Raw genomic sequence first — 24,301 nt, 5'->3', positions numbered from 1 at the left:
AGCACTCCAGATTTGGAAACCATTGCTCTAAAGTAAAATATATACTTGAGTTCAGGCCTTTGCTATAGAAACATCCTCTGCCAGAGTGGTATAACTTACTCTGCGTTCCAAATGCAACTTGTCTCTGTTTACTGGTGAAAAATAAAAAAGGAAGTTAAAAATCCCTAAATAAACCTCACATACTTTTATTACACTCAGTAATACTTGTTATTAGAATTTAGTATAATTTTTACATCATTATTTATTACCAGTGGGCTCATTATACCAAGGCCCACAGTACTAAAGATTTGGCTAGAATTATTCTGGACTGCTCTCAATCTGAGGCAGAAGAAGTTCCCCTAAATACAGACAGCCACAGGTGTTCCCTGAAATAGAACTTACCTGAAAGCTGAGTCAAAGGTATAACTCTAGTTTTAGGTATCTCTGGTCTTATTCATTTTTTCAAGCACATATCAAATACCATGTACGTTTCAGGGACTATAGTGTACACCAGAGATATGAAAACAAGATTTAGTCCTTGACCTGAGGTGTTACCATACTACCCGAGGGGCACAGATATACATGTAAATAATTAATTGTAATAGGGATATTTGCTATTGTTGGGCATGGAGAGATGGAGTGAGTCAAACCCTCAAGAGGACTGGGGGAGGATGGTTGCTGGCAAACAAAGAAAATAACGTAAATGCATCACATGAGACTCCAGTCACTCCTGCCCTTGTCCAAAATCCATGTCAGGAATGTTTAACTTTGGAGCAGATTACCTGAGCTCTTCTAAAGCTTTACTCATTATCTGTCCTTCTCACAGAACAAAAAAGTGCCTCTACACATGCATTCCTAAAGTGGTGATTGGTGCCCGTCATTCATACAGCCTCCCCTGCCGGAATCTTAAAAGGCATCCCAGGCTTCTTCACTCCCTCTGGCCAACCAGTAATCAAGAACTGTCGCTGCAATCTCTGCATCCTCCCCTCTCTCCATTCCCTCCAAGCACTGCTAACATGGCTGCCTCCAACCTGGACACTGCAGTAGTCTCCCAACTGCCAGTCTCCCGAGACTTACGTCTCACAACCCATTCTCCCCATATCAGTGTAAACATAGGAGTGGCTCTACTTCCTACAGGAAAACGTCCAACTTCCTCAGTGTTATGTGTAGGGTAAGAGTGCTCATGCTTAAGCCAGACCACTTGGATTCAAATCCCCGCTCCACCATTTACTAGCTGTCTGGGGAAAGTCACTTAGTCTCTAAGTGCCTCAGTTTTCTCAACTATAAAATAGGAAAAGAAATGGAAGCTCTGTCATAGGGTTATTGTGAACGTTAATTGCGTTAATAATGTACATGTAAAGGGCTTAACAGTGCCTGGCACAGAATTAACCCACAGTGGCGGTGGCAGTCATGATGCAGTAACACAGTGTGCATGCCAGGTAATTAAAGATGACCAGGACTCATCTTGCCTTCCAGTGATTAACAGTCTGAAGTGGGGAAAGAAAGACATAGGTAAACAAACTACTTCTTTTGATCACTGCTGTCATAAATTTGAACATGATGCTAAATGATTAAGGAGTCAGAACACTAAAATCTTGTCCAAAAATGTTCTATTAAAATTTTTATTCTCTGAATTACATAGTAACTCGAGTTCCCAGATATGACTTAGTATCTCCTAAACCACAGGTTCCTCATACATGAAATTTGCATACTTACGATTTTGTTCCTGTATGCCTTTACAGTAACCACACGCTGTTTGGTTCTACCATGTATGAACATTTAGTTTCATTCTCTTAGAAATAATTTGAAGAAAGAGAAACTGGGCCTTGAACATACAAAAGGGAGGAGGAATTAACCTCGGAAGAAGATTAGAGAGTTTGTAGTGAAACTTTAGGAAAGAATACAGTGACAGAGATAAACTGTACCCAGTGGTTTTTGGAGGATGTGGGCTACTGAGATTTGTGTAAGAGTTGCTGGTGGAATTAGTATCAGGGACACGGCAGGACACTGGCAGAATGCATAGATTCAGCGTGACTTATAAATACGTACCAATTCAAAAAGGCACTGAATATACACATTACAGAAAAACACAGATTTGGGGAAAATGCCTTTTGGAACTAGAGGCAGAATAATGTCGTGTTTTAATTTAGGCTTAACTTGCTGTGTGTTTAGGCCACTTGATTTAACTTTTCCGAGTAGTCTGATCTGGAAAATGAGGGTTATAATAGTACCAACTGAATAAGGTAGTGAGAATTAATTGAGAAAATGCCCTGAAGCCCTTTGCTAGGGTAGTTTACAAATATCAGATACCTAGTAATGTTAGCTCTTGCTATCGGTGATGATTAATACATTGTTTTCTGCAATCAGGCAAAATGAATTTACACATATCATTCAAATTCGGGGAGAAGGGTGTAAGACAGTACCTGTTATTTTCTAGATGGTATGTAATGTTTACTAATGGTACCTCTATTTAGAATATATGCTGTCCACGGGGCGCCTGGGTGGCGCAGTCGGTTAAGCGTCCGACTTCAGCCAGGTCACGATCTCACGGTCTGTGAGTTCGAGCCCCGCGTCAGGCTCTGGGCTGATGGCTCGGAGCCTGGAGCCTGTTTCCGATTCTGTGTCTCCCTCTCTCTCTGCCCCTCCCCCGTTCATGCTCTGTCTCTGTCTGTCCCATAAATAAATAAAAACGTTGAAAAAAAAAAATTTAGAATATATGCTGTCTTTTGTTGTCCTGTTCTAGTGGATGTAAAATACAGAGTTTCATTTGTTTATTACCTATTTCTCTTTCCCTGTCTTATTTTTAGCATGCGAGTTAAGTTCCTACAGAATTTAACCTACAACTGAAGGATATAACCTACAACTGAAGAACTGTAGAAGTTCAGAACTCCTTGCTTCCATTATGTAATTTAATAAATATAATTGTGGGGCGCCTGGGTGGCGCAGTCGGTTAAGCGTCCGACTTCAACCAGGTCACGATCTCACGGTCCGTGAGATCGAGCCCCGCGTCGGGCTCTGGGCTGATGGCTCAGAGCCTGGAGCCTGTTTCCGATTCTGTGTCTCCCTCTCTCTCTGCCCCTCCCCCGTTCATGCTCTGTCTCTCTCTGTCCCAAAAATAAATAAACATTGAAAAAAAAAATTTAATAAATATAATTGTTGGTAACATCACTTTTGTTAATAGTGCTTCTAAAGTGCTTATACGTTTTTAAATATTCTCTCCGTTGTCATGTATACCCTATTTCCACCTTTTCTGGTATTAAATAATTTTTTTTTTTTTTAATTTTTTTTTTCAACGTTTATTTATTTTTGGGACAGAGAGAGACAGAGCATGAACGGGGGAGGGGCAGAGAGAGAGGGAGACACAGAATCGGAAACAGGCTCCAGGCTCTGAGCCATCAGCCCAGAGCCTGACGCGGGGCTCGAACTCACTGACCGCGAGATCGTGACCTGGCTGAAGTCGGACGCTTAACCGACTGCGCCACCCAGGCGCCCCTTCTGGTATTAAATAATTTTATGGAACTAACATAAAAATTTAATTTAGCATACTTCAATATGAGCAGAGTATTGTGAGTGATGTATTAGAGGACATGTCCGTTGGGACACCTTCCCACTCCAGCTCAGTTGACTCTTCTGTCCCCATGCTCCCATAGACCCTATACATTTTCTGTCTCTCTCTCTTTATCCTTTAAACTTATTTGTACCGTCTAACAAATTGCAATCACTTTAGCCTTGATGATAAGAATCATGTCATGCAACGTTAAGCAGAAAAGACCGGCACTCAGTAGATACTCAGCTGATTTTCGTTGAGTGAATGAATGCTTGTCCAGTTCTCAGACCATGGTCAGCAGTGCAACATTAACTGATTCAGTGAATTATGCAATTAAGAAGACCGTTAGAAACAAGTTAAAGTAAGATAAAAACAAGAAATAAAATTAATAGTAAGCTAATTCCAAAGGCTTTTCTGTGGTATAACTGTCTTTCTTTATGAAGGTTTCCTGCCCTTCCTCAGATGCTAAATGTCTTATGCTAGTTGCCCAGTCACTAACTACTCAATTGCCAGCTAAAGGTGACCGATCCAGTCTTTCCCCCTGGAGCATTGAAGAGGGCTCCTGACACACCTGGCAGTGGTTTGAGGCATGAGTTCAGAGCTATAGATCTTACACAGCTCAACTCTCAAAGATACCATAGGTGATGTTAGGAAAATGAATAATATACACAGAAAAAAATGTTTACCGTGTATGTCTAGTAAATGATCATTCATCTCTTTGTTCATAAGAACTTGAATTAAGATACATAATTGTGTAACAGGCGAATGGTAGACATAAATCAACATCAAAAATTACCACCTGGGCCACCCAGCACATGCTATGTCAACCCAATGTGAGAGCTGTCTTCTTTGCACGTGACAGATAATCAAACAGGAAAGAGTTTGCAGGTGCAACAGGAAGCAGCTTAAAAGACTGGCCTGGTATCATCTGGAGCCTCAGAATATACCATTTACTTCCCATAGTGTGATGACTATCAGCCATAGGTCACAATTGGGCCATAGAACCTTAACCCAGCATGTTGCAGCCTTCCCCTTGCAAGTACCCCCGGAATTGCTGCCGCTGGCCAGTGTCCAAGAATGCCTGAACAGCTGCTCTGACAAATGGGTTTCCCCCATTCAAGCCGGCAAATGGGGAGTTGGAGCTGCTTTGCACAACTCCCTGCCTCTAGGTTGCAGAATCTACTTAAAATGATAATAAAATATCTTGTTCTCTGGCACTGTGGCACTGTGGATTTTTCCTTTTAATGCAGGAGGTAAGAAATCATCCTTCTAAAGAGCTGATTGCAGCTTTTTCTTTTTTTTCTTTTCTTTTCTTTTCTTTTTTTTTCTTTTTCCTTGCTTTTGCTTTTTCTCTCTCCCAGACAGTAAGGATTGTATCCTGGAGCCGCTTTCCCTGCCAGAAAGTCCAGGTGGCACCACCGCTTTAGAAGGTTCTCCATCTGTGCCTTGTATTTTCTGTGAAGAACATTTTCCTATGGATGAACAAGACAAACTTCTGAAGCACATGATTATTGAACATAAGATGGTCATAGCTGATGTCAAGTTGGTTGCTGATTTCCAAAGGTAAGTTTTGGTTTTGGCCATAAAAGAATTAAATTCAGTATTCCATAAAGGAAAGACATAACTTATATATAAGCTTATATATAAAATTATTCTTGTGCAAATGTGAAAATTCATATTCTTTTTCACGCATTGTTGGGAACAGGGATCCTTGGTTGGAGCCTGCGAAGCCAAAAGGATATTGTCCAAAGAACTCTCAGCTTAAGTGCTGTGATGAGCATTTTTCTGGTTTTCTGACAAAAACCAGGAAAAAAGTAGGGGCGGGGGGAGGTCACTCAATAAACCAAAGGAAATGTAGGAACCTCACCTATACAGCTAGGACCCAAAGTGAGCTAAACTCTGATCTATGAGCACCTGACTTAGAATATCCATACCAACTGACAAGTAATATAAGCATATTTTTTTTCCAGTTCCTAGTTCTTAGAAGAGATATGCCTTTTCTTAAGCAAATGGAGTGAAGTAGTTTTGTTCATGCCGTTATTAGTTGACACTTGGAAGTCCAAGTTGACATTTGGAAGCGTTTTCCATGTACATGCTATCATGATAGTTAACTGGTTTTGTACAATTACTAAAAGCATACATTTTGGTATAGCTGGCCAGGAACCATTTTTAGATATTCTGCCCTGATTTCTCTACAAAACACTGTAGTAACCCAGATGTTGTAACATCTCTGCATCTGAACTCTATATCTGCCGGACCACATCATTCCTAGCAAGCAGTTTCTATCTTATGATGGGTCTTACAAAGCAGCAGCCTATATTACTGAGAATGGACTATGAAACCAAGCAGGCCTAGAGTTGAACGCAGACTTAGGTGACTTCCTAACCATGTGATGTCCAGCAAACTACTTAACTACTCTAAGCATCAGTTTCCTCATCAGTAAAAGGGGAAAATGCTGACTCACATAAGATTGTTGAGTGTTACATAAAACAGGTGCTTCATATAGCACCAACTAGTACCTGAGACATCTTTTATATCCAATAGATGGTAGCCAAAAATTTTATTCTATTTTTATTACAAAAGATATATTTGAAATGTTAGTTTTCTGCAACTATAGCTTGAGTTTTCAATAGGCATTTATGCTGTTCTGAAACTCTAATTATCATTTGCGAAATAAAACTTTTGAGAAAATTTAATTTAGAATCCTTAACACTTCTAAACTTTGAGAATAAGTTTGTTTTCCAGTTGGAATAGCCAGAAGACCCACAGGGGTGTTGTTCTCTAACCTTTCATGTTCCTCTCAATTGCCTGGCACCAATACAGAATGTCTGTCGAGTACCTTCTGCATTATTATGGCCACTCAGCATTGCAATTTTTGAATAGATTTTGGTGTTACCTGGTCGGGAAGCAGAGATAGAACAGAATAGCAAAGGGGAATTATGTGCATGATATATGCCACCAGCTGGTTGAATAAACTAATTATTACACAATTTCAGAGGAAGAACTTCATTCTTCTCATTCTCATTCATTAATCTTTATTTTCAGTTAAAATATTTGTGCTTTTGTGTGTGTGTGTGTGTGTGTGTGTGTGTGTGTGTGTGTCCTGGGAGTATTCTTGGAGCTTCCTTATATATATGATATCTAGTTGTATGTAGTCAGATCTGTTGATTTTGTTTTAGATACTGTTTGGGCTAGAAATTTTCAAATTCTTATCAAGCAACCATTGTCAAGACTATCAAATGAAATACTCTCTTTTTGTGTTTATTTATTTAAGAGAGAGGGAGAAAGCGCTTGAGCATGCCTGAGTGCAGAGTAGGGACAGAGAGAATCCCAAGCTGACAGCAGCTCCGGGCTGACCCAGTGTGGGGGTGCTTAGTGAGCCAAAATCTTGAGTCGGACTCTTAACCAACTGAGCCAACCAGGTGCCCTGAGATAATCTTTAAGTCTTGAACCACTCAGCTTCTCTTTGATGTCATCTCTTCTTTTACTCCGCTTTATCATGTAAATGCAAATTCTCCCCCAGGAATTGGAGAAAAATATGGTGATCTACCAGTGATAATTGAGAAACATTAAGGTTTTCTTTCTCCTAAAATCTGTGAGGAATATCTAAATCAGAGTTTGTATTTTCCCTTTGTTCTTATGTATGATAGCTAAGTAACTATATTTGTACTAATCTCTCTTTTGTATCATTGATACTAATCTCATCAGTGTGTGGACAGGAAAATCAAATTATTTACTAGGTCTCAGAGTTAGAAGTCAATAGTTAAATGTTGGAATCGGTCGCCCTCTAAACGCAGTTATGCAATAAAGTAGGTGCTTTAATTAAAAAGCAAAAGATACAGGTGCGCCTGGGTGGCTCCGTCAGTTAAGTGTCCAATTTTTGCTCTCGGCTCAGTTCATGATCTCACAGTTCGTGGGTTCATGCCCCACATTGGGCTCTATGCTGACACCATGGAGACTGCTTGGCATTCTCAGTCTCCTTTTCTCTCTGCCCCTCCCCCGCCCCCGTCTCTTTGTCTCTCTCTCTCAAAATAAATAAACTTTAAAAAAATAGAAAAAGAAAAACTACATAGCTGATATATATAAGTGCTTTCTAAATAAAGTGTGTGGTTAACATGTACTTTAAATTTGGAAACCTAAATTTTCCTTGTCAGCCGTCCTCCTAATAAGTTTCACTCTTGTGGTTAGTTCAAATTGACTAAGAATGTATGTAAATAAATTCTGTTACTTTTAAATATTTTTTAATATATCGGTCTCCTTTAGATAATACCCTGCTACTATTTAGGGAAACTAAAAATTCCTCTCCAAAACAATGTAAACATTGACTATTTGTGATAAGAGTTAAGTTGGAATCTTCTTAACATAGGACTTTTTCCTAACTTGAGAAAAGTCACTGGTGTGTGTGCGTGTGTGTATTTACATATATATGTATATGTATTTATGTATATGTGTGTATATATGTATATACACATATATAACTTCCCAGGAATTGTTTCTTCTGAGTACAATGAGTAATAAAGATGATAAATAATAGATGAGATAGACTTATTTTGTGCTTTACAAGAAAGAAGCTATAAATTTTAATGTTAAATATATTTAACATCTTCTTGATCAGAAAAAAGTTAACAGTAAAACTTTCTCAGAGTAAAACAAAAGTAAAAATCTCCTTTGTGGGGCCCTTGCATGGCTCAGTCAGTTAAGCATCTGACTTTGGCTCAGGTCACAGTCTCACGGTTCTTGGGTTCAAGACCCACATCAGACTCTGTGCTGACAGCTCGGAGCCTGGAGCCTGCTTTGGATTCTGTGTCTCCCTCTCTCTCGCCCCCCCCCCCCCCCCCACCACTTGTACTCTCTCTCTCTCTCAAAAATAAATAAATGTTAAAACCAAAAATCTTTCCTTTGAGCCATCTACCATAGTTATTTATACTGAGCTATTTGCTAGCTTTATTCAGTAAATAAAATTTTCCTAGAAGATAAATGCTAACTCCTTAATTCTTGCCCCTTTCTATATTAAATTCCACTAATTCAGTGCTATTTAATTAACAACCATATCTCAAATCTTTATGCCTGTCAGTAAGCACACCAGTTACAGTGAGAGGCTGGGCAAGCAAGATTACTAGGATTTTTTCATGAGATAGTTCAGTGAAACATGATTGAAATTCTTTTAAAAGAAAAAAGTATTTGCTGATGACCTAATAATTACTTTTATGGCTTTTCACTGAAGTACGAGATGCTTTGATTACTGTTTTTCAAATAAAGGGTTCATATCACATATCATTTCTTGGCTGCCTTTAAATATTGAGTGACTGCAGGGGCACCTGGGTGGCTCAGTTGGTTAAGCATCTGACTTCAGCTCAGGTCATGATCTCATGGTTCATGGGTTCAAGCTCCACATCGTGCTCTGCACTGACAACTCAGAGCCTGGAGCCTGCTTCAGATTCTGTCTGTCTGTCTGTCTGTCTGTCTCTCTCTCTCTCTCTCTCTCTCTCTCTCTCTGTCTCTCTGCCCCTTCCCTGTTCACACTATGTCTCTCTCTCAAAAATAAAAATAAACATTAAAAAAAATTAAATATTGAGTGACTTCAGTGGTGCCTGGGTGGCTCAGTCAGTTGTGTTCGACTTCAGCCCGGTCATGATTTCATGTCTCATGAGTTCGAGCTCCACATCAGGCTGTGTGCTGACAGTTCAGAGCCTGGAGCATGCTTTGGATTCTGTGTCTCCCTCTCTTTGCCCCTCCCCCACTCGCATTTTCTCTCTCTCTCTCTCTCTCTCTCTCTCAAAAATAAACATTTTTTTAAAAATTTAATAGATAAATAAAAAATATTGAGTGATTGCATTTTTAGCTTTAAATAAATTAGACAAATAAGAAAAAATGAAGAAGAGACAGATTAAATGATGCCTTAGCATTCAATAGCACCCAGATAGCCTTCAGTGGAATGTAATCAGGAATGAAGAACCTCTCCATGTATTGTATTGTATCAGTAGCCATGATGAAACTTCACATCAAACTTGACTTTCCTGGCTTTTTTTTTTTTTTTTTTTAACTCTGTTACCTCGGCACCCAGTTCCACTGTATGGACTTGATTTGTCATGAAAATAGATGGCTGTGTAGTACAGTTTGGAAGAACAATACATCTTCTGTTCCTGACAGGAGTAGAGGTTCTCCTGTGTTCCTTCATCCCTGGCACCACTTTGCAATAGAAAATATGCTGAGGGGAGAACGAGAAAAATGGCTACGAATGCCATTTTTATTTTCTTAAGTCTCTTGCCTTTTATTTCTCCCTTTTTGTCTCTCCCCTTGTCCAGGGGAAGGGGCAAGGAGGGGTTAAGCAACCACTGGGGAATGGAAAAAAATGAGAATAAGAGTAGCTGTGTAAGTGCTGTAGCTGCCCCAAGTGACCAAAGAATAATGTTTCAGCCTTCTGTAGATACTTTTCTTCTTTTTGTATGTGTTGATGGATCTGATACGCACTTGCCTTCTGCATCTGACACTTCCAATATGGAAGCCAACACACTAGACATAGGGTCAGTATTTATGGCTTGAGGCTGAGTTGGAGCCTCAGATAGGTCATTTTCAGATCTCTTAAGATAAGGTCTAGCACTATTCTATAAGGAAAGAGTTCTCTCCTTGCTTACTTAACCAACCAGGTCCTCAGTATGGTTGTACATGAGAAGAAAAAACTAAAAACGTGGTTTTATTTTCATACCTTAGTCTTTTACTTCTTTTCCTTATATATTCCATACTCAGTGTTGTCATCTGTTTATATTTATATGTGTCACAGCTCTCTCTCTCAGACCTCTCTCCCGGCACCAATTTTTTTTTCGAGTACATGAATGCTCTTTCTGTAGAGGACCATGGGGTCGGGACAATAATGTTAAGAAAAGGGGAAGTAAGAATAAAAAAGAGACAAAATATGGAGAGTTGAAGTCTACTTAGAGAACCTTACAGGAATTTTTAAATGCTCTTCTACCTCTTAAAAACATTTCTTGGGGCACCTGGGTGGCTCAGTCAGTTAAGCATCTGACTTCAGCTCAGGTCATGATCTCACGAGTACAAGCCCTGCATTGGACTCTGTGCTGACAGCTCAGAGCCAGGAGCCTGCTTCAGATTCTGTTTCCCTCTCTCTCTGCCCCACTTCCTGTTCATGCTTTATCTCTCTCTCTCTCTCTCTCTCTCTCTCTCTCTCTCTCTCTCAAAAATGCATAAACAGTAAAAAAAAAAAAAAAAAAATTCTTGTTAACCTACTACTATGTGCCAAAAGTTGCTAGCTGCTATAACAAGCTATTTAAGGGGTGCCTGGGTGGCTCAGTCAGTTAAGCTTCCAACTTTGGCTCAGGTCATGATCTCATAGTTCAAGAGTTCAAGCCCTGCCATCAGGCTCCACACTGACAGTGCAGCGCCTGCTTGGGATTCTCTCTTCTTCTCTCTCAGCCCCTCCCCACGCTCATGCGTGAATATGCACTCTCTCTCAAAATAAACATTTTAAAAGTGAAATGTCCAAATGTTTACTGTCTGTTACTAAATCTATTTCAGTAAGTTCCATCTTTTTCACAGGTTTTCTTTTTCTGTTCTAAGTGTTTGGGGTTTTGGATTGTATTTTATCTATCAACCATATAGCCTGATAAGCTGTCAGCTATATAGTCAACCTTTCCATTGCCTTTCTCCACATGAAGGAGACCACATTCTCTTCTTGGTACCATTTGATAATGAGATTGCAGTTGCCAATAGAAATCTTGTTAGATAAATGGGAAGATGAACAGCTTGTTGAATCCTGTCATCTTACTCCTCCTTTCATCAGATAATGCAGGTTTGGGTGTTATGCTTTGCTTTTAAATTTAGCCAATGTGCTTCTTCTAATTCTGCTCAGCAGATACAGGAATTATAAGCTTGGCTATTTTTCCAATCATCTGCCTCATTTCAGACAGTGGGCACAAATGAAATTTCTCTGTCTTGTTATATATGTGTTGAATTTAGACTGACTTCTCATTGCCTTATTATTTTGCCTTCAGTTCTTTTTTGTGGGAAACCAAATAGCTATGTCCTGGTTAAGGAGATTATAGGGAACACATTACACTGCTTTCTCACCCTGCTGAAAACAGGGGACCAGTATCTAGTTAATGCAGACTAGTATCTGGTTAATATCTATATAGGGGTTGGGTCCTGCTTGTGCTCATGAATTCCTTAGACCAAGTTATCTGTGGAATATCTTATCTTGTTCTCCACCCTGCTTTCAGCATCTGCTCTTTTGTACTCTTGGGAATGCCTTGTTTTTTTGCATGCTTTCTATACTTTCTTACTGGCACGTAGCCACTGACATATTGCACAATGTTTTCCCTATAATGTATGCCTAATAAATATGGGAGCCTGAGAGCAGCTCAGGGAGACTTCCCTTGGCCTCCCTCTCAGCTCTCTTGCAGAGTCTTGAGTAATCCGTCCTTTCTGCCATTCTCACCCTTGCTGGACAAAGCCAAAAGCTGAACCCACAATTGGTGACCCGACATGATAAGCTGAACCCACACTTTTTGTGTATAAGATGACCACCCAGCTTTCACTGTATTGGAAAATGTGTGATAAAGCCTGTCTAAGCATTGTTACATTTAAAATTCATATAAACATAGATGCAATTTCAGAAAAACTTCTTTATCACATAAAAATAAGTCATTTTTAATGTTCCCATATATCTGTTTATTGAATTTGGGAATAGTAAAGTTTAATCATTTCCATTCCTTTACAGAGTAATTTCATTTCATTGAATATTTATTTCATATTTCTACAATGCTCTGCTGCCTTTCCATTTACAAATTTTCTAGCAATTATCAGTCAATAATTTTATTGTTTTGGGATAATTAAATGTTCTTATCAAACCCTATCATTCTAAAGTAGCATATTGAGTCTTCTTACCATCCTTTCTTTTTGATTATTCTAAGGTACATTTTATATTGGAGGAAAAGGTTCACTGAACAGCCTGTTACAGATTTTTGTAGTGTGATAAGAATCAATTCCACAGCTCCACTTGGTAAGTATACATCTTAGCTACTATCTTTTCCCTACAATGCAAAAATTCAAAGGATAATCTTACTTTCTCATATTAGAATTCTCACTTTCACGATAGCTAAAATTAAATTGTTCTGTTTATGTTGCCTGACTTCAATAAAGCTAAAGCAGAGCTGTGTACCAGAAGAAAGATCCTAATAGACATATATATATACATATATATATATATATATGTATATGTATATATATATATATATATATATATATATATATATGTTTTTTAAAAGAATAAATCTTTCTGGGAAAAGATGATAAATATCATTTCTCATTTATTTTCCTAATCTCTCAACAGAAGAACAAGACAATTACTTTTTATTATGTGATGTTTTACCAGAAGATAGAGTACTTAGAGAGGAACTTCAGAAACAAAGACTGGTAAGAATTATTTTAGAGAGTGAACAGTGTGTTGGAAATACATGCAAAATCACTTTTGTTATTTTTGTTTGTTTGTTTTCACTTTTTAACCTGTAAACTTTCATGCACAAAAGAAACAATACAAAAAGACCTTAAAACAAGAAAAGTATCCACTTGATTGGAAATTAAAGTATTTCATGTTAAAAATGCAGTGAGAATTTTTGGCTTTGTTTTGCTTCCTGGATTATCTCTAAAATAACAACAGGGCTTACACATTTTAGTGTAATTTTAGCTGCCTGGCACATGCTAGGGTTCAGCAGTTGTGGAAAAATGCCCTCAGCTAAAATTGAGTTGAATTAATTAACTTTTTTTTCTCCTCCTCACTGGAATGTGCTATACACTGGCACTTCTTTTATTCTCCTTATGAATTAAGCATATGGTTTGATCACAGTAGCCTTTCTCATTTTCAGCCTTAATCATAAGCAAGCTTATTTGAATATCTCAGCATTTTTGGTCTGTAAAAAGGTAACTATATAGAAGTGTGAAAAATTTTATGTTCGTAAGTTGAACAGAAATTGGCTTATTTTTTTAAGTTAATAATTTTGCTTAAAAATATGCAGTTTTGGGGCACCTGGGTGGCGCAGTCGGTTAAGCGTCCGACTTCAGCGAGGTCACAATCTCGCGGTCCGTGAGTTCGAGCCCCGCGTCAGGCCCTGGGCTGATGGCTCAGAGCCTGGAGCCTGTTTCCGATTCTGTGTCTCCCTCTCTCTCTGCCCCTCCCCCGTTCATGCTCTGTCTCTCTCTGTCCTAAAAATAAATAAACGTTGGGAAAAAAAATTAAAAAAAAAAAAATATGCAGTTTTCCATTATTTGTGATTTAGTCTCAACTGTTACTTGAAAGTGACTTGCTCTTCCTTTAGTAGTTACCTGTTAAGTGTTCCAGTGTCTTTGGATTGGGCTAGATAACGTTATGAAAGAGAACTGTGATTTCAGTGTTCCTACTAAATTCTCAGGACATCTAAGAATAAAATAAATCCTATCTACCATAGTCCTAGGATTTAAGAAAGTCTCGGGGTGCCTGGGTGGCTCAGTCGGTTAAGCTTCTGACTTCAGCTCAGGTCATGATCTGAGTTTGTGAGTTAGAGCCCCACCTTGGGCTCTGTGCTGACAGCTCAGAGCCTGGAGCCTGCTTCGGATTCTGTGTCTCTTCCTGTCTCTGCCCCTCCCCTGCTCATGCTCTGTCTCTCTCTCTGTCTCTCAATAATAAATAAACATTAAAAAAAAAAAAAAAAAAAGAAAGTCTCCTGAAGCACATTATATTCTGTAAACATCCCAAATGATTATTTCTCACATAAGGAGAGATGATATTGTTAGATGTTGATTTATACGTAAGAAAAATTAGGCTTTTACTATAGCACCAAACCAGTAAAGAAACAGGACTTCCTAAGTTTTTCTTCTTTCCCTATTGTAATGTCTTAAGAAATCTACAAAACAAGGATGAATTTACTGTCGTATTTTATGGATTTTGTTTGCTTGTGCTTATTCATAATTTTTTATTGCTTTGCATTTTTTCACTGTTGCTCACAGTGGCCTTAATGAAGATTGATCTAACTGACATAATCCTGGTGCTCCCCCCCAAAGATTTCTTTGTATCAAACCCTACTGCTTCACCCATCACTATTACCACATACACAGAATCTTTACTGTATGTCTACAGATAGATACAGCCCCTAGAAATACTATATCTATAAAATTTAGGTGACCTTTTAAGATTCTGACACTAATTTCAACATGTGTTTGTTTTTGTTTTTTTTTTTCCCCAAATCACTAATCAATTCTCCAACACCAGCTGAGTGTCCTACAATTCAACTCAATTCTGACACAATCTCCCGAGAGATAGTATCGGATTCCACAGGTTAAGGGCTCGGTCCCACAAATCTGCCCTCCACTTCAGATGTCAGTCATAAGTCCAGGTTGTTACCTGTGCTTCTGACCCACTGACTATATAAATCAGAGGTTTCCATGACCCTCCCCCCCGCCCCCCACTGCTGCCTTGAGTTGATTAATTTGCTAGAGGAGCTCACTCTAGGAAATCAGTTTACTCACTAGATTACCTGTTTATGTCAAAGGATATCAAAGAATATGAATCAGTAACCAGCTGAAAAGCTACGTGGGATGAAGTCCCAAGCAAAGGAGCTTCTATCCCTGTAGAGTTTGAGGCCTGGCAAGACAGCACATGGATGCGTTCTGGTTCATCAACATGGAAGTTCTCCAAACCTTGTCCCTTTGGGTTTTTTATGGAGGCTTTGTTACTTAAGATATGTCTGATTAATCCATTGGCCATTGGTGATTGAATTCAGTCTCCATCCCGTCTCCCCTCCAAAATTCCAATCCCGTAATCACATGGTTGGCTCCACTGACCACCATTCCTCATCCTTAGGTTAGTGCTTTCCAAAAGTCACCTCATTAACATATCAAAAAACACTTTTTATAGGTCTCAACACTTCGGACTTCAGGAGCTATGTGCAGGGACAAAGACCGAATATATGTTTCTTACTATAAATTACAACAGCACACCTTTTTACCAACTTTATAGACTGACAAAGTGATAGATTTGATAAAAGTGAGTATTATAGCAGCTTAAGCAAAATGTGAAACTGCAGTCAGTTCATACATATGAATATATTTGTTGAATTCCTCCTTACCTACATGATCATACAAAGAAAAAAATGAGGGGCACCTGGGTGGCTCAGTTGGTTGAGTTTCTGACTTTGGCTCAAGTCATGATCTCACGGTCCATGGGTTTGAGCCCCGCGTCAGGCTCTGTGCTGATAACTGACAGCTCAGAGCCTGGAGCCTACTTTGGATTCTGTGTCTCCCTCTCTCTCTGACCCTCCCCCATTCATGCTCTGTCTCTCTCTCTCTCAAAAATAAGTAGACATTAAAAAAAAATTTTTTTAAGTGCAAGGCACAGTTCATGACATAAAAAAGCATACAGTCTAGAGAGAAAAGCAAATATGTGTTCTTATCTCAGTACTGGAGATGATAGAATATCTTACTGGGCTGTGAAGATTGGGATAATGCATGTAATACACTTAGAACAAACAGTATCTGCCACATAGAAAGTGCTCAATAAATGTTGTAGACAAATAACACTAATAATACTGTGTCTTAACAATGAAATGGATTTGGATAATTAGTGAGTTGTGGAAATGGGAAGAAAAGTGCATATGGATCTAAATATTCAAGATGTCGGGAAAATTGATTAAATCTAATCTGGCTATGGTAGAAAGATTTTTGGAGGAGGAGTATGGGATGGATTTAAAGAGATGTGATGTAATTAAATTGTAGAAATCCGTCAGTGCCAGGAACATTTACTTTGTAATAGAAAAGACCCATCTATGTCTCCTCACTGTCTCTGAAAATGAAGTGGAGCTATGTAAAAATCCATATAAAACTGATAAATCCTGGCAAAAAGCAGACCAACTTGGAGATAGGAAAGAAGCTAACCATTACTGAGTGCCAGCCATATGCCATGCCTTGCCTTAGGTCCTTTATAATAACCCTGTGAAGTAGCTATTAAATGCTGTTCTGTTGATGAGGAAACTGTGGCATAGAAAGACTAATTTGCCCAGGACGACATAGTGAACAAGAAGCAGAGCTGGGACTTTAAGCCAAGTGTGCCCGATACATGCCTTTGTAAGGGATGCCATGACAGTCTAGTAGTAATTTATTCAACTTCCAATATGTCTTACTGTTATTCTGGACTCTGTGAATTACTCCATCGTGGATGCTCATGGTCTGACAGGTCAGGGTAGGTAAAGGATTGAGGCTAACAATGGAGTTTAGGGAAAGCAGAGATTTCCAATTGGCTGTCACTGGGAATCATGGCCAAAGAATCAAAAAGAAAAGATTTGCCAGAAAGCAGGAAGACAGGCTAAATTTGCAGTCAGTCATTTCATCACAATTTTATGCTCTATAGTGTGGAAACATGAGGTTGGTGTAGATGATCTTCCTTTAGGAGTTTGCATTGATGACAAAATATCTCTCTTTTATGTATGAGCTCTACACATCAGTAATAGGCATTTCCAGATGAAGTCCAACTGATCAAATGGAACAGCTTTCATGAAAGGTAATAATACATCTTTATTCCATCAAGAGCAAGAACTTTTTTTTTCATTTTTTTTTTAATGTTTATTCTTGAGAGAGAGAGAGAGAGAGAGAGAGAGAGAGAGAGAGAGAGCAGGAGCGGGGGAGGGGCAGAATGAGAGAGGGAGACAATCTGAAGCAGGCTCTTGGCTGTGAGCAGTCAGCACAGAGCCCTATGCAGGGCTCAAACTCACAAACCCAGAGATCATGGCCTAAGCTGAAGTCGGATGCTTAACTGACTGAGCCACCCAGGCGCCCCAAGGACAAGAACTTTTTCAACCAATTTTAAGAATATGCATTGGTGTACCATTCCTGAAAGGTGCTTTGTTATCAAGTATTGGAACTCTTGAAGAGGTTTATGCCCTTGTTCTTCTCCAAGAACTCCTCCTAATAGAATTATACACCCAGAGGGTTAAGTCAACGACTCTGCCACAGCTTGACAGTTTTTCTTTATTTAGTCTTTCCTTATTTGCTATTGATTGTATTTTACCAAACAGTTTCTCTTCATTCATCAGACTTTCAATCTAACTTCTGGAAAATATACTTTAAACTAGTCAAGCTGCTTTATGGTAATGGGTATATAATCTAAGCTGTGTTTAAGTGAACTCAGCTTAGTATCAGTAGCATCTCAACTCCAGTCCATGAGGGAGGACCCTCAAACTAGAGTACTAGTGTGGCATTTGCTGTCTTGATTTGCATTAATGGTAACTTGTATGTGGATTATTCTTTGATATTTACTCTTTCATTTGGAACTCTTTACTGAGTTCATAGGATTTGAGTTCATACTCACATGATTTGAGTTCATACTGACTTTGTAACTTCTTTGAGGGCAGGAGTTATGTCTTATATTTAAGTATCCTTCAGTAGTACTCAATATATTGCTAAGTTCATATTGGTGTTTTTCCCCAAACTCCATTTTTTTTTAATTCTTATTTCTGTGTGAGTAGCTAGAGACAAATAGTCTAAATGATTCACTTCATGTTACCATAGCAGATTTAAGGCTAGAGCCATATTTCTTTTTTCATTTTCTTCTAGACCACTGGTTCCTTGAGACATTTGTGAGTTTCATGTGTTCCCATTTTTCATTTTGAAAGGCTTAATTCCTTTTTATCACTTCTTTGAATTTTTTTATTTGTACTCAGAAGGGAACTACAGAATTAGGAAAGATTCTTGAGAGTTTAATAGGTTGTATACATTCATGTCTTAAGTTTCTTCTTTAAAAGTGTTCCCTTGATCTCACCATTTTAACTTAATGTCCTCCAGTGACTCTCTACCCTCTTTTCTCTTCAGTGGGTGTATGTAAGTTTCTCAAGGTCTTGTCTCTCATCCAGGTTGTGTACTCTCATAACTACTACCGCTACACTAACACCTCAAATACTGGTGCGGTGCTGGTGTAGAGTAGGCAGTTAGAATAAATACCTTTTGATTGAGTTCGTTTATAGCTTTCATCCTGGCTCACCTCTGAACCCCAATTCTAACTGCCCTTATGTTAAACTTCTCCATATAGATTTCCAATAACACCTTAAATTGAATGTGCCTAAAACTGAACTTATTTCTTTCTCTACTGAAGTGTGTGATTTGCCTGTTTTCTTATGTAATGATACCACCATTCTCCTAATCACTCAATTGGGAAATTTCTAGGAACATCTTTAATTCCTGTCAGTTCTACCTCTGAGTCCCATATCCGTACCCTTCTTTGTAATTCTCGTGACTTTTATCTCACCTTCCCAATGGACTTACGTCTCCAATCAACTGGCATTACCTCCAGAACTTTAATAGTAAAATATATAGCAGATCATTTTATTCTCTTCTGCTAAAACCTGCAATGGTCTTTATTATCTATATATTCTTCAGATTTTCTGGATTAAGTCTATATGTCAGTGTCTTTTACCTTTCAGTTACCCCATGTCAGTTCATTAATTTATTGAATATTTATCTTGCAGCAGACAGTGTTCTGGATGTTGTTGCTATAGCAGTGGGTGAAATAGGCCACATTCCCTGCCCTCTAGTGAAAAACTGCATGTCTCACATTTACTTAAGTGTATTAGATACTTTCAGGACTCTGCTTCATCACGCAGTAATGCCAGCCCCACCTGTCCACCTGTATAAATAACATACCCCTCAAGATACTGCTTAAATGCCACATTTGCCACAAAAGCTTCCCAGATGCCACCTGTCAGAATTAATAATCTCGATTGAGCTCTTTTAATGCACTATTTTATTTGGCTTTTCAATTATAGCTAGTTTAAAAATCTATCTTCCTTACTGGAATAGATGCTTCTTAACGGTTGGGACTGTCATGTTTACTTTGTATCTTCTCAGCCTTATTCATAAAGGTTTAACTTAAGGGGCACCTGGGTGACTGACTCAGTTGGTTAACCATCCGACTTCAGCTCAGGTCATGATCTCATGGTTCACGAGTTCGAGGCCTGCATCTGGCTCTGTGCTAACAGTGCAGAGCCTGGAACCTGCTTCAGAATCTGTGTCTCCCTTTCTCTCTGCCCCTGCCCTGCTCACACTCATTTTCTCTCTCAAAAATAAATAAACATTAAAAAAAAAAAAAAAACTTTTAAATAAAGAGTTAACTTAATTTTAATCTTTAAGTGTTGGTGAGATATTTCTATAAAACCATAGAGTCAGATGTCCCTGATTTTTAAAAGGGATATAAAGTATCAAGGCAGACATCTTTAATCACTGGGTTACACTTTAGCATTAAAAAGCACTAGTTTTTCAGTTTGCCTATGGGAGAAGATGTGACATTCATAGGTCTCAGTAGTAAGATGTAACTTTTAATTAAATTAGGATAAGAGGAAATATCCATTTAACTGCATGGAAGTTTCTTTTTTTTAATCACTATTATAAATGTCAACTTAAGCGGTCATTCATGACAACTATAAATGTTTTATGACAATTACAAAAAATTTTTTAAAAAATTTTTTTAATGCTGCTTCATATATTCCACTTTCCCCCCACAATAAAACAACAAAATGAAATTCTATGTCTCCACCTAAGATTTTTTTTACTCATGCCATTTTTCTTTATAGATTTTAGAGATTTTTAGTAAAGTATTAAATTACTTTCTATAGTGTCTTCAAAGTAAAAAGTCATTTTGCATTTAAACCTTTCTTCCATAATTCCTACCCTTGAAAGGACAAGCCCTCTAATTGCATCTAGAATAAGTTTCCCAAATATAATGTGATATCTCCCTTTGAATTGTAACATTCTTAACAATCAACATAGATCAAGTTAGCAAAAATGACCATTGAGTGATTTTAACCTTCAGATTAGTTAATGTTTCCGTTAAGGAAACATGAAAACTCAGCCTGAAACTATACTACACTGAATTCTCAAGTTTACCACTTTGAACTCCTTCAGCAAAACTTGAAATTTACATGGCATTTTTTATACACATTGGCTCTGTGAGACCAGTAAGATGATATCATTGTTTTTGTTTAGATAGAAAATACAGGGCCAAAGATGCTGGGAGAAATGTTCAAGGCCACAGTTATCTACTGACTGAAAAAGGAAGAGAAGCAAGTCAGACTTTTACTATTTCCCACCCCCACCCCCACGCGCCATTCTTTTTCCACTTGTACCAGGATCCTTTATCCAATGTGATCCTACTTCTGGAAGCAGAAGTGACATTTTCTAAACTGACATTTGTTACAACGAATAAAATTGGAAGAATGGTATATGAATACATATGTAAATAAATAATAGTGTTTTGTTTCTATTGGTAAGATTTTTTTAAGAAAATCCAATTTCTTACTTTATTATCTTAAATCAGTGGGAGATTCCTTACTCCTTTGGGCCTAAGCTTGTTACATTTTCTTTTAAAACTTGAAGATGGTGTGTTTTCAGAGTTTCCCCTATCTTTAGAGAAACATAGGGATATCCCTGACCTTGAGTTTATCCAAGAAAATACTTCCTTTGACGGAAGTATTATGATTGTGCTGATCCGTGCCATAGCTCTCTCCTCTTTTAGTGTCAGAGGTGGGCATTTTGCAGTCTTCTATAGCCACCTTTCCACTTTTTAATTCTTCCTCTTTTTGCCTAGGCTAGATTCCCTCATATCTTAAGTACAAATAGAAATGAGGCTTTTCTAATTCTCATGTGTTTAACTCTTGCAATTTTTTTTCTTCTGTACTTCTGCTTTTCCGTTTTTCATAGTAATGGTCTGTTCCGTGTAACGGTTACCTTTATGTAATTTTTTTCTCTAGTAGCTAATTCTTCTAGATGGTCTATCTCTCCTGCCTCTTCCTTTCTTTTCAGAAGACACTTCAGTACGACTCTAAGTAGAATAAAAATGCTGTCTTTCTATCCTATGTAGCAAGCAGATGGTTGTTGCTGTTATCATTGCAGTTTCAGAAGGGGTAGGAGGTGCTGATGTCTTTCAAAAAGGTGGAATATTAGTCACATCGAACCTCGTGGATTTGTGGGAGTATATATCATAAACCAGTTAAGAAATTTCTCTCTGGCTTTTATGTTTTACTGTCTTGCTTTAGTCTTTGACATATCTTTTCTCATTTATTTATTAAGATCCTTGATATTATTGTCAGAGGGAACTTTCTTTCAGCTCTCATAAAATGCTGAGAACAGTGGATTTTATTGTTCTGTTTTAAGAAATGGTATTGTGTCATTGAGAGTCCTTGCTTTCATACAGCTACTCCTGCCTTTATGTGCAGAGGTGTGTTTTTGTTAAAGTATAGTAAGTATCCTGTATGTGTATATTGCTAACATAAATTCAGACTGCTGAAGTCATCAGATTCTGGCAGACAGGTTAGTCTTTCCTGGAGCTACCTGGCATTTTTTGACACTTAAAAAGGAATTCTTTGGGGAGAATGAGTAGCTTTTTACTTGACCCCTACTCAGAGGGCTTCTAACATATTTAAGGAACTTGCAGGCAGATTCTGTTCTGAACATAGTTGAAACTATACATCAATACTTTACACAAAATGTATTCATTTCCATTTTACTTTGTTAATCAAACTTGTTCTTGAATCCTTAAATTAGTGGAAGTTTACTGAGATTTTTGTACTTTAATTTCCTTATACTGAATTTTTATATTAGATAAAGGATGTGATAGAAAAAATAAGCCTTTACCAAAACTGAGTGAGATCAAAATGAAAATACCTTGCTTACTGTCAGAAGATATGAGAAAAGGCAGAAAGAACAAGAGAAGATGATGTTAGTTTTTATCCTTCCTGAGTCTGAAACATTTGGAAGACTGTTTCAGTAGTTCATATGCTGTTCACTCATTCAACTCATGTAACTCTACTACTTGAAATTTTCCAATACTTTCAAATTTATTTGGAATAAAAATCAAGACTCCTTACCAAGATCCCAAAGGGTCTAGTGCCTGTTTCTCCCACCCACTTGGATCACTGCTTCCAGCCACAGTGGCCATGTTCCATCCCTGTCCCTTAGACACACCAAGCTCTGTCCAGCATCTCATGTTGTTTGCACTTGCACTTGCTATTTGCTCTGCTTGCGATACTGTTCTCCGAAATCTCATGGTTTTCCTGAAGAGGAAGGGAAGAGTTTTTGGAGAAGCTGATACCTGAGGTGAGCCTCTAGAATGGCACTGCAGGCGAATGAATGCTTTGGAAATGCTTTTGGAATTCACATGACCAAAGTGATTTGGGAAAAATTGGTGTCTGTAGAGGATTAGCTTTAGCTATCAGCTACGGTGTAGACACTCAAAACTTAATATTGACAGATTACTTTACTGAAACTCTTTTCTCAGTGAGTAGGAAAAATTTAAAACAATTGTGAATTCCAGATTATAACCAAAAAGAAGTCATAGGTTGCAGTGCCCAGTATAAAAATCAAACCTTTAGTTAACATTTGGGAAATGTTTTGCTGAGTAAATGGCATTTGTTTTAGCCAACTGGAGTGTCCAAGTCACCTGTTTTCACCAAAAATAAATAAATAAATAAATAAATAAATAAATAAATAAATAAATAAATAACCAACCAACCAACCTTCTATATGTTAATTTCAGTTCATTTACTTCTTGGTGGTAGAAGGCATTGGAGAACAGGAAGTAGATAACACAAACTTCTGTGGTCGCTTTCTTTCTTTCTTTTTTTTTTTTTTTAATCACCAAAGATAGCTGAGGTGCCATTCTCCAGGTCTTGATGTCAGTTTCTCAAAGGAATGCCAGCCCAGAATCTCCAGTGCTGTACTTAGAAGCTGCAAATGTTCACACTCTTAAAAAGAAAAGGCTCATCATTGTTCCATATGTATTAGGGGTTTTGCCATTTGGTGTGCAGTCTGGGTTCTGGTATTGTAACCAAGTCACTTCAAAAGAAAGCAAGTACTTTGTGACTCATTTATATCAACAGTACAGACCTTTTTCTGCATCTGACTGATGCAATTTTTAATATTTAATGCTTTTCTTTAAACCTCCATTTTGTTGACTGTCTACTGTTTCATTTTTTGCCCTGAACTTGTACTGATGGCTGAAACGTAAGAAAATCTAAATTCTAAACTGTTCCAGGATTGATTATTTTCGGGGTTTTAACTCCTCTAAGATCTCTAAATTCTCATGTTATCATCTCTTTCCTTGACTGTATGATCTTTTGTAATCCCGTCATATGAGTAAAAAAAATAAATGCACTCTGGACCTTTGCTGGTCCCCAGACATCTTAGGGAACAGAATGACCAAGGGGCATTGCTGCAGGTCTCCTTGTCAGCCTTCTTTCCCTATCATCCCATTGGGCTGCAGCTGGACGTACGCCATCTTTTAGGAAGATAAGCTTCATCTCCATAAATTTCAAATATCTTAAATATTTATTTTTTTTAATATTTAAATCTTTTAACACATGCTTATAACTTTCTTGAATTTTCTAAGAAAAATGCTTTGTCGTACTTGCTTGACACACTGCAAGGTAGGATCTCCTGGTCCTGTTTTCATATCCAGCTCATATACCACAAAGCACTATTGCACACTCAGAAAGAACTCAGATACAAGATTTTATTTCTCAGCATTCCTGCCCTCTCCCCTGGTAGTGGCAAGCCTCTGCTTTGGAGCAATGCAGGCTTTGGGTCCTTCCCCCCGGCAGCTTCTGGCTTTTGCTTTGAATGCTAAAGAATGTCCCCAGGAAGCAAGTGGGGTTTTGTGCCTGCTCTCCACCGATGGGCTGTTGTTCATATTTCTTCCCCCCTTCTCCCAGTCTTTCTCCTGAGAACTTGGAGGAAACCGGTGGAAAAGAG

The 24,301-nt window shown here is 38.2% G+C and overlaps 1 protein-coding gene across 4 annotated transcripts in view; it reads left to right on the top strand.

The window, feature by feature from the left end:
- Positions 1 to 24,301, top strand: part of ZNF277 (zinc finger protein 277) — a 113,124-nt gene that overhangs the window by 62,192 nt on the left and 26,631 nt on the right. For 3 of the 4 annotated variants that reach the window (XM_086692296.1, XM_086692303.1, XM_086692321.1), the window contains 3 exons: positions 4,888 to 5,089; positions 12,454 to 12,542; positions 12,873 to 12,955. In XM_086692296.1, the coding sequence (XP_086548422.1) occupies positions 4,888 to 5,089; positions 12,454 to 12,542; positions 12,873 to 12,955 (374 nt within the window). The remainder of the gene's footprint in view (positions 1 to 4,887; positions 5,090 to 12,453; positions 12,543 to 12,872; positions 12,956 to 24,301) is intronic. The other variant, XM_086692311.1, reaches the window with a different exon arrangement.

Source organism: Puma concolor, chromosome A2 (assembly GCF_028749965.1).
Source record: "Puma concolor isolate L17-30 chromosome A2, mPumCon1.1.hap2, whole genome shotgun sequence".
Classification (NCBI taxonomy): domain Eukaryota; kingdom Metazoa; phylum Chordata; class Mammalia; order Carnivora; family Felidae; genus Puma; species Puma concolor.
The sequence above is the reverse complement of the archived record's forward strand: the minus strand, read 5'-3'. Positions and strand labels throughout refer to the sequence as shown.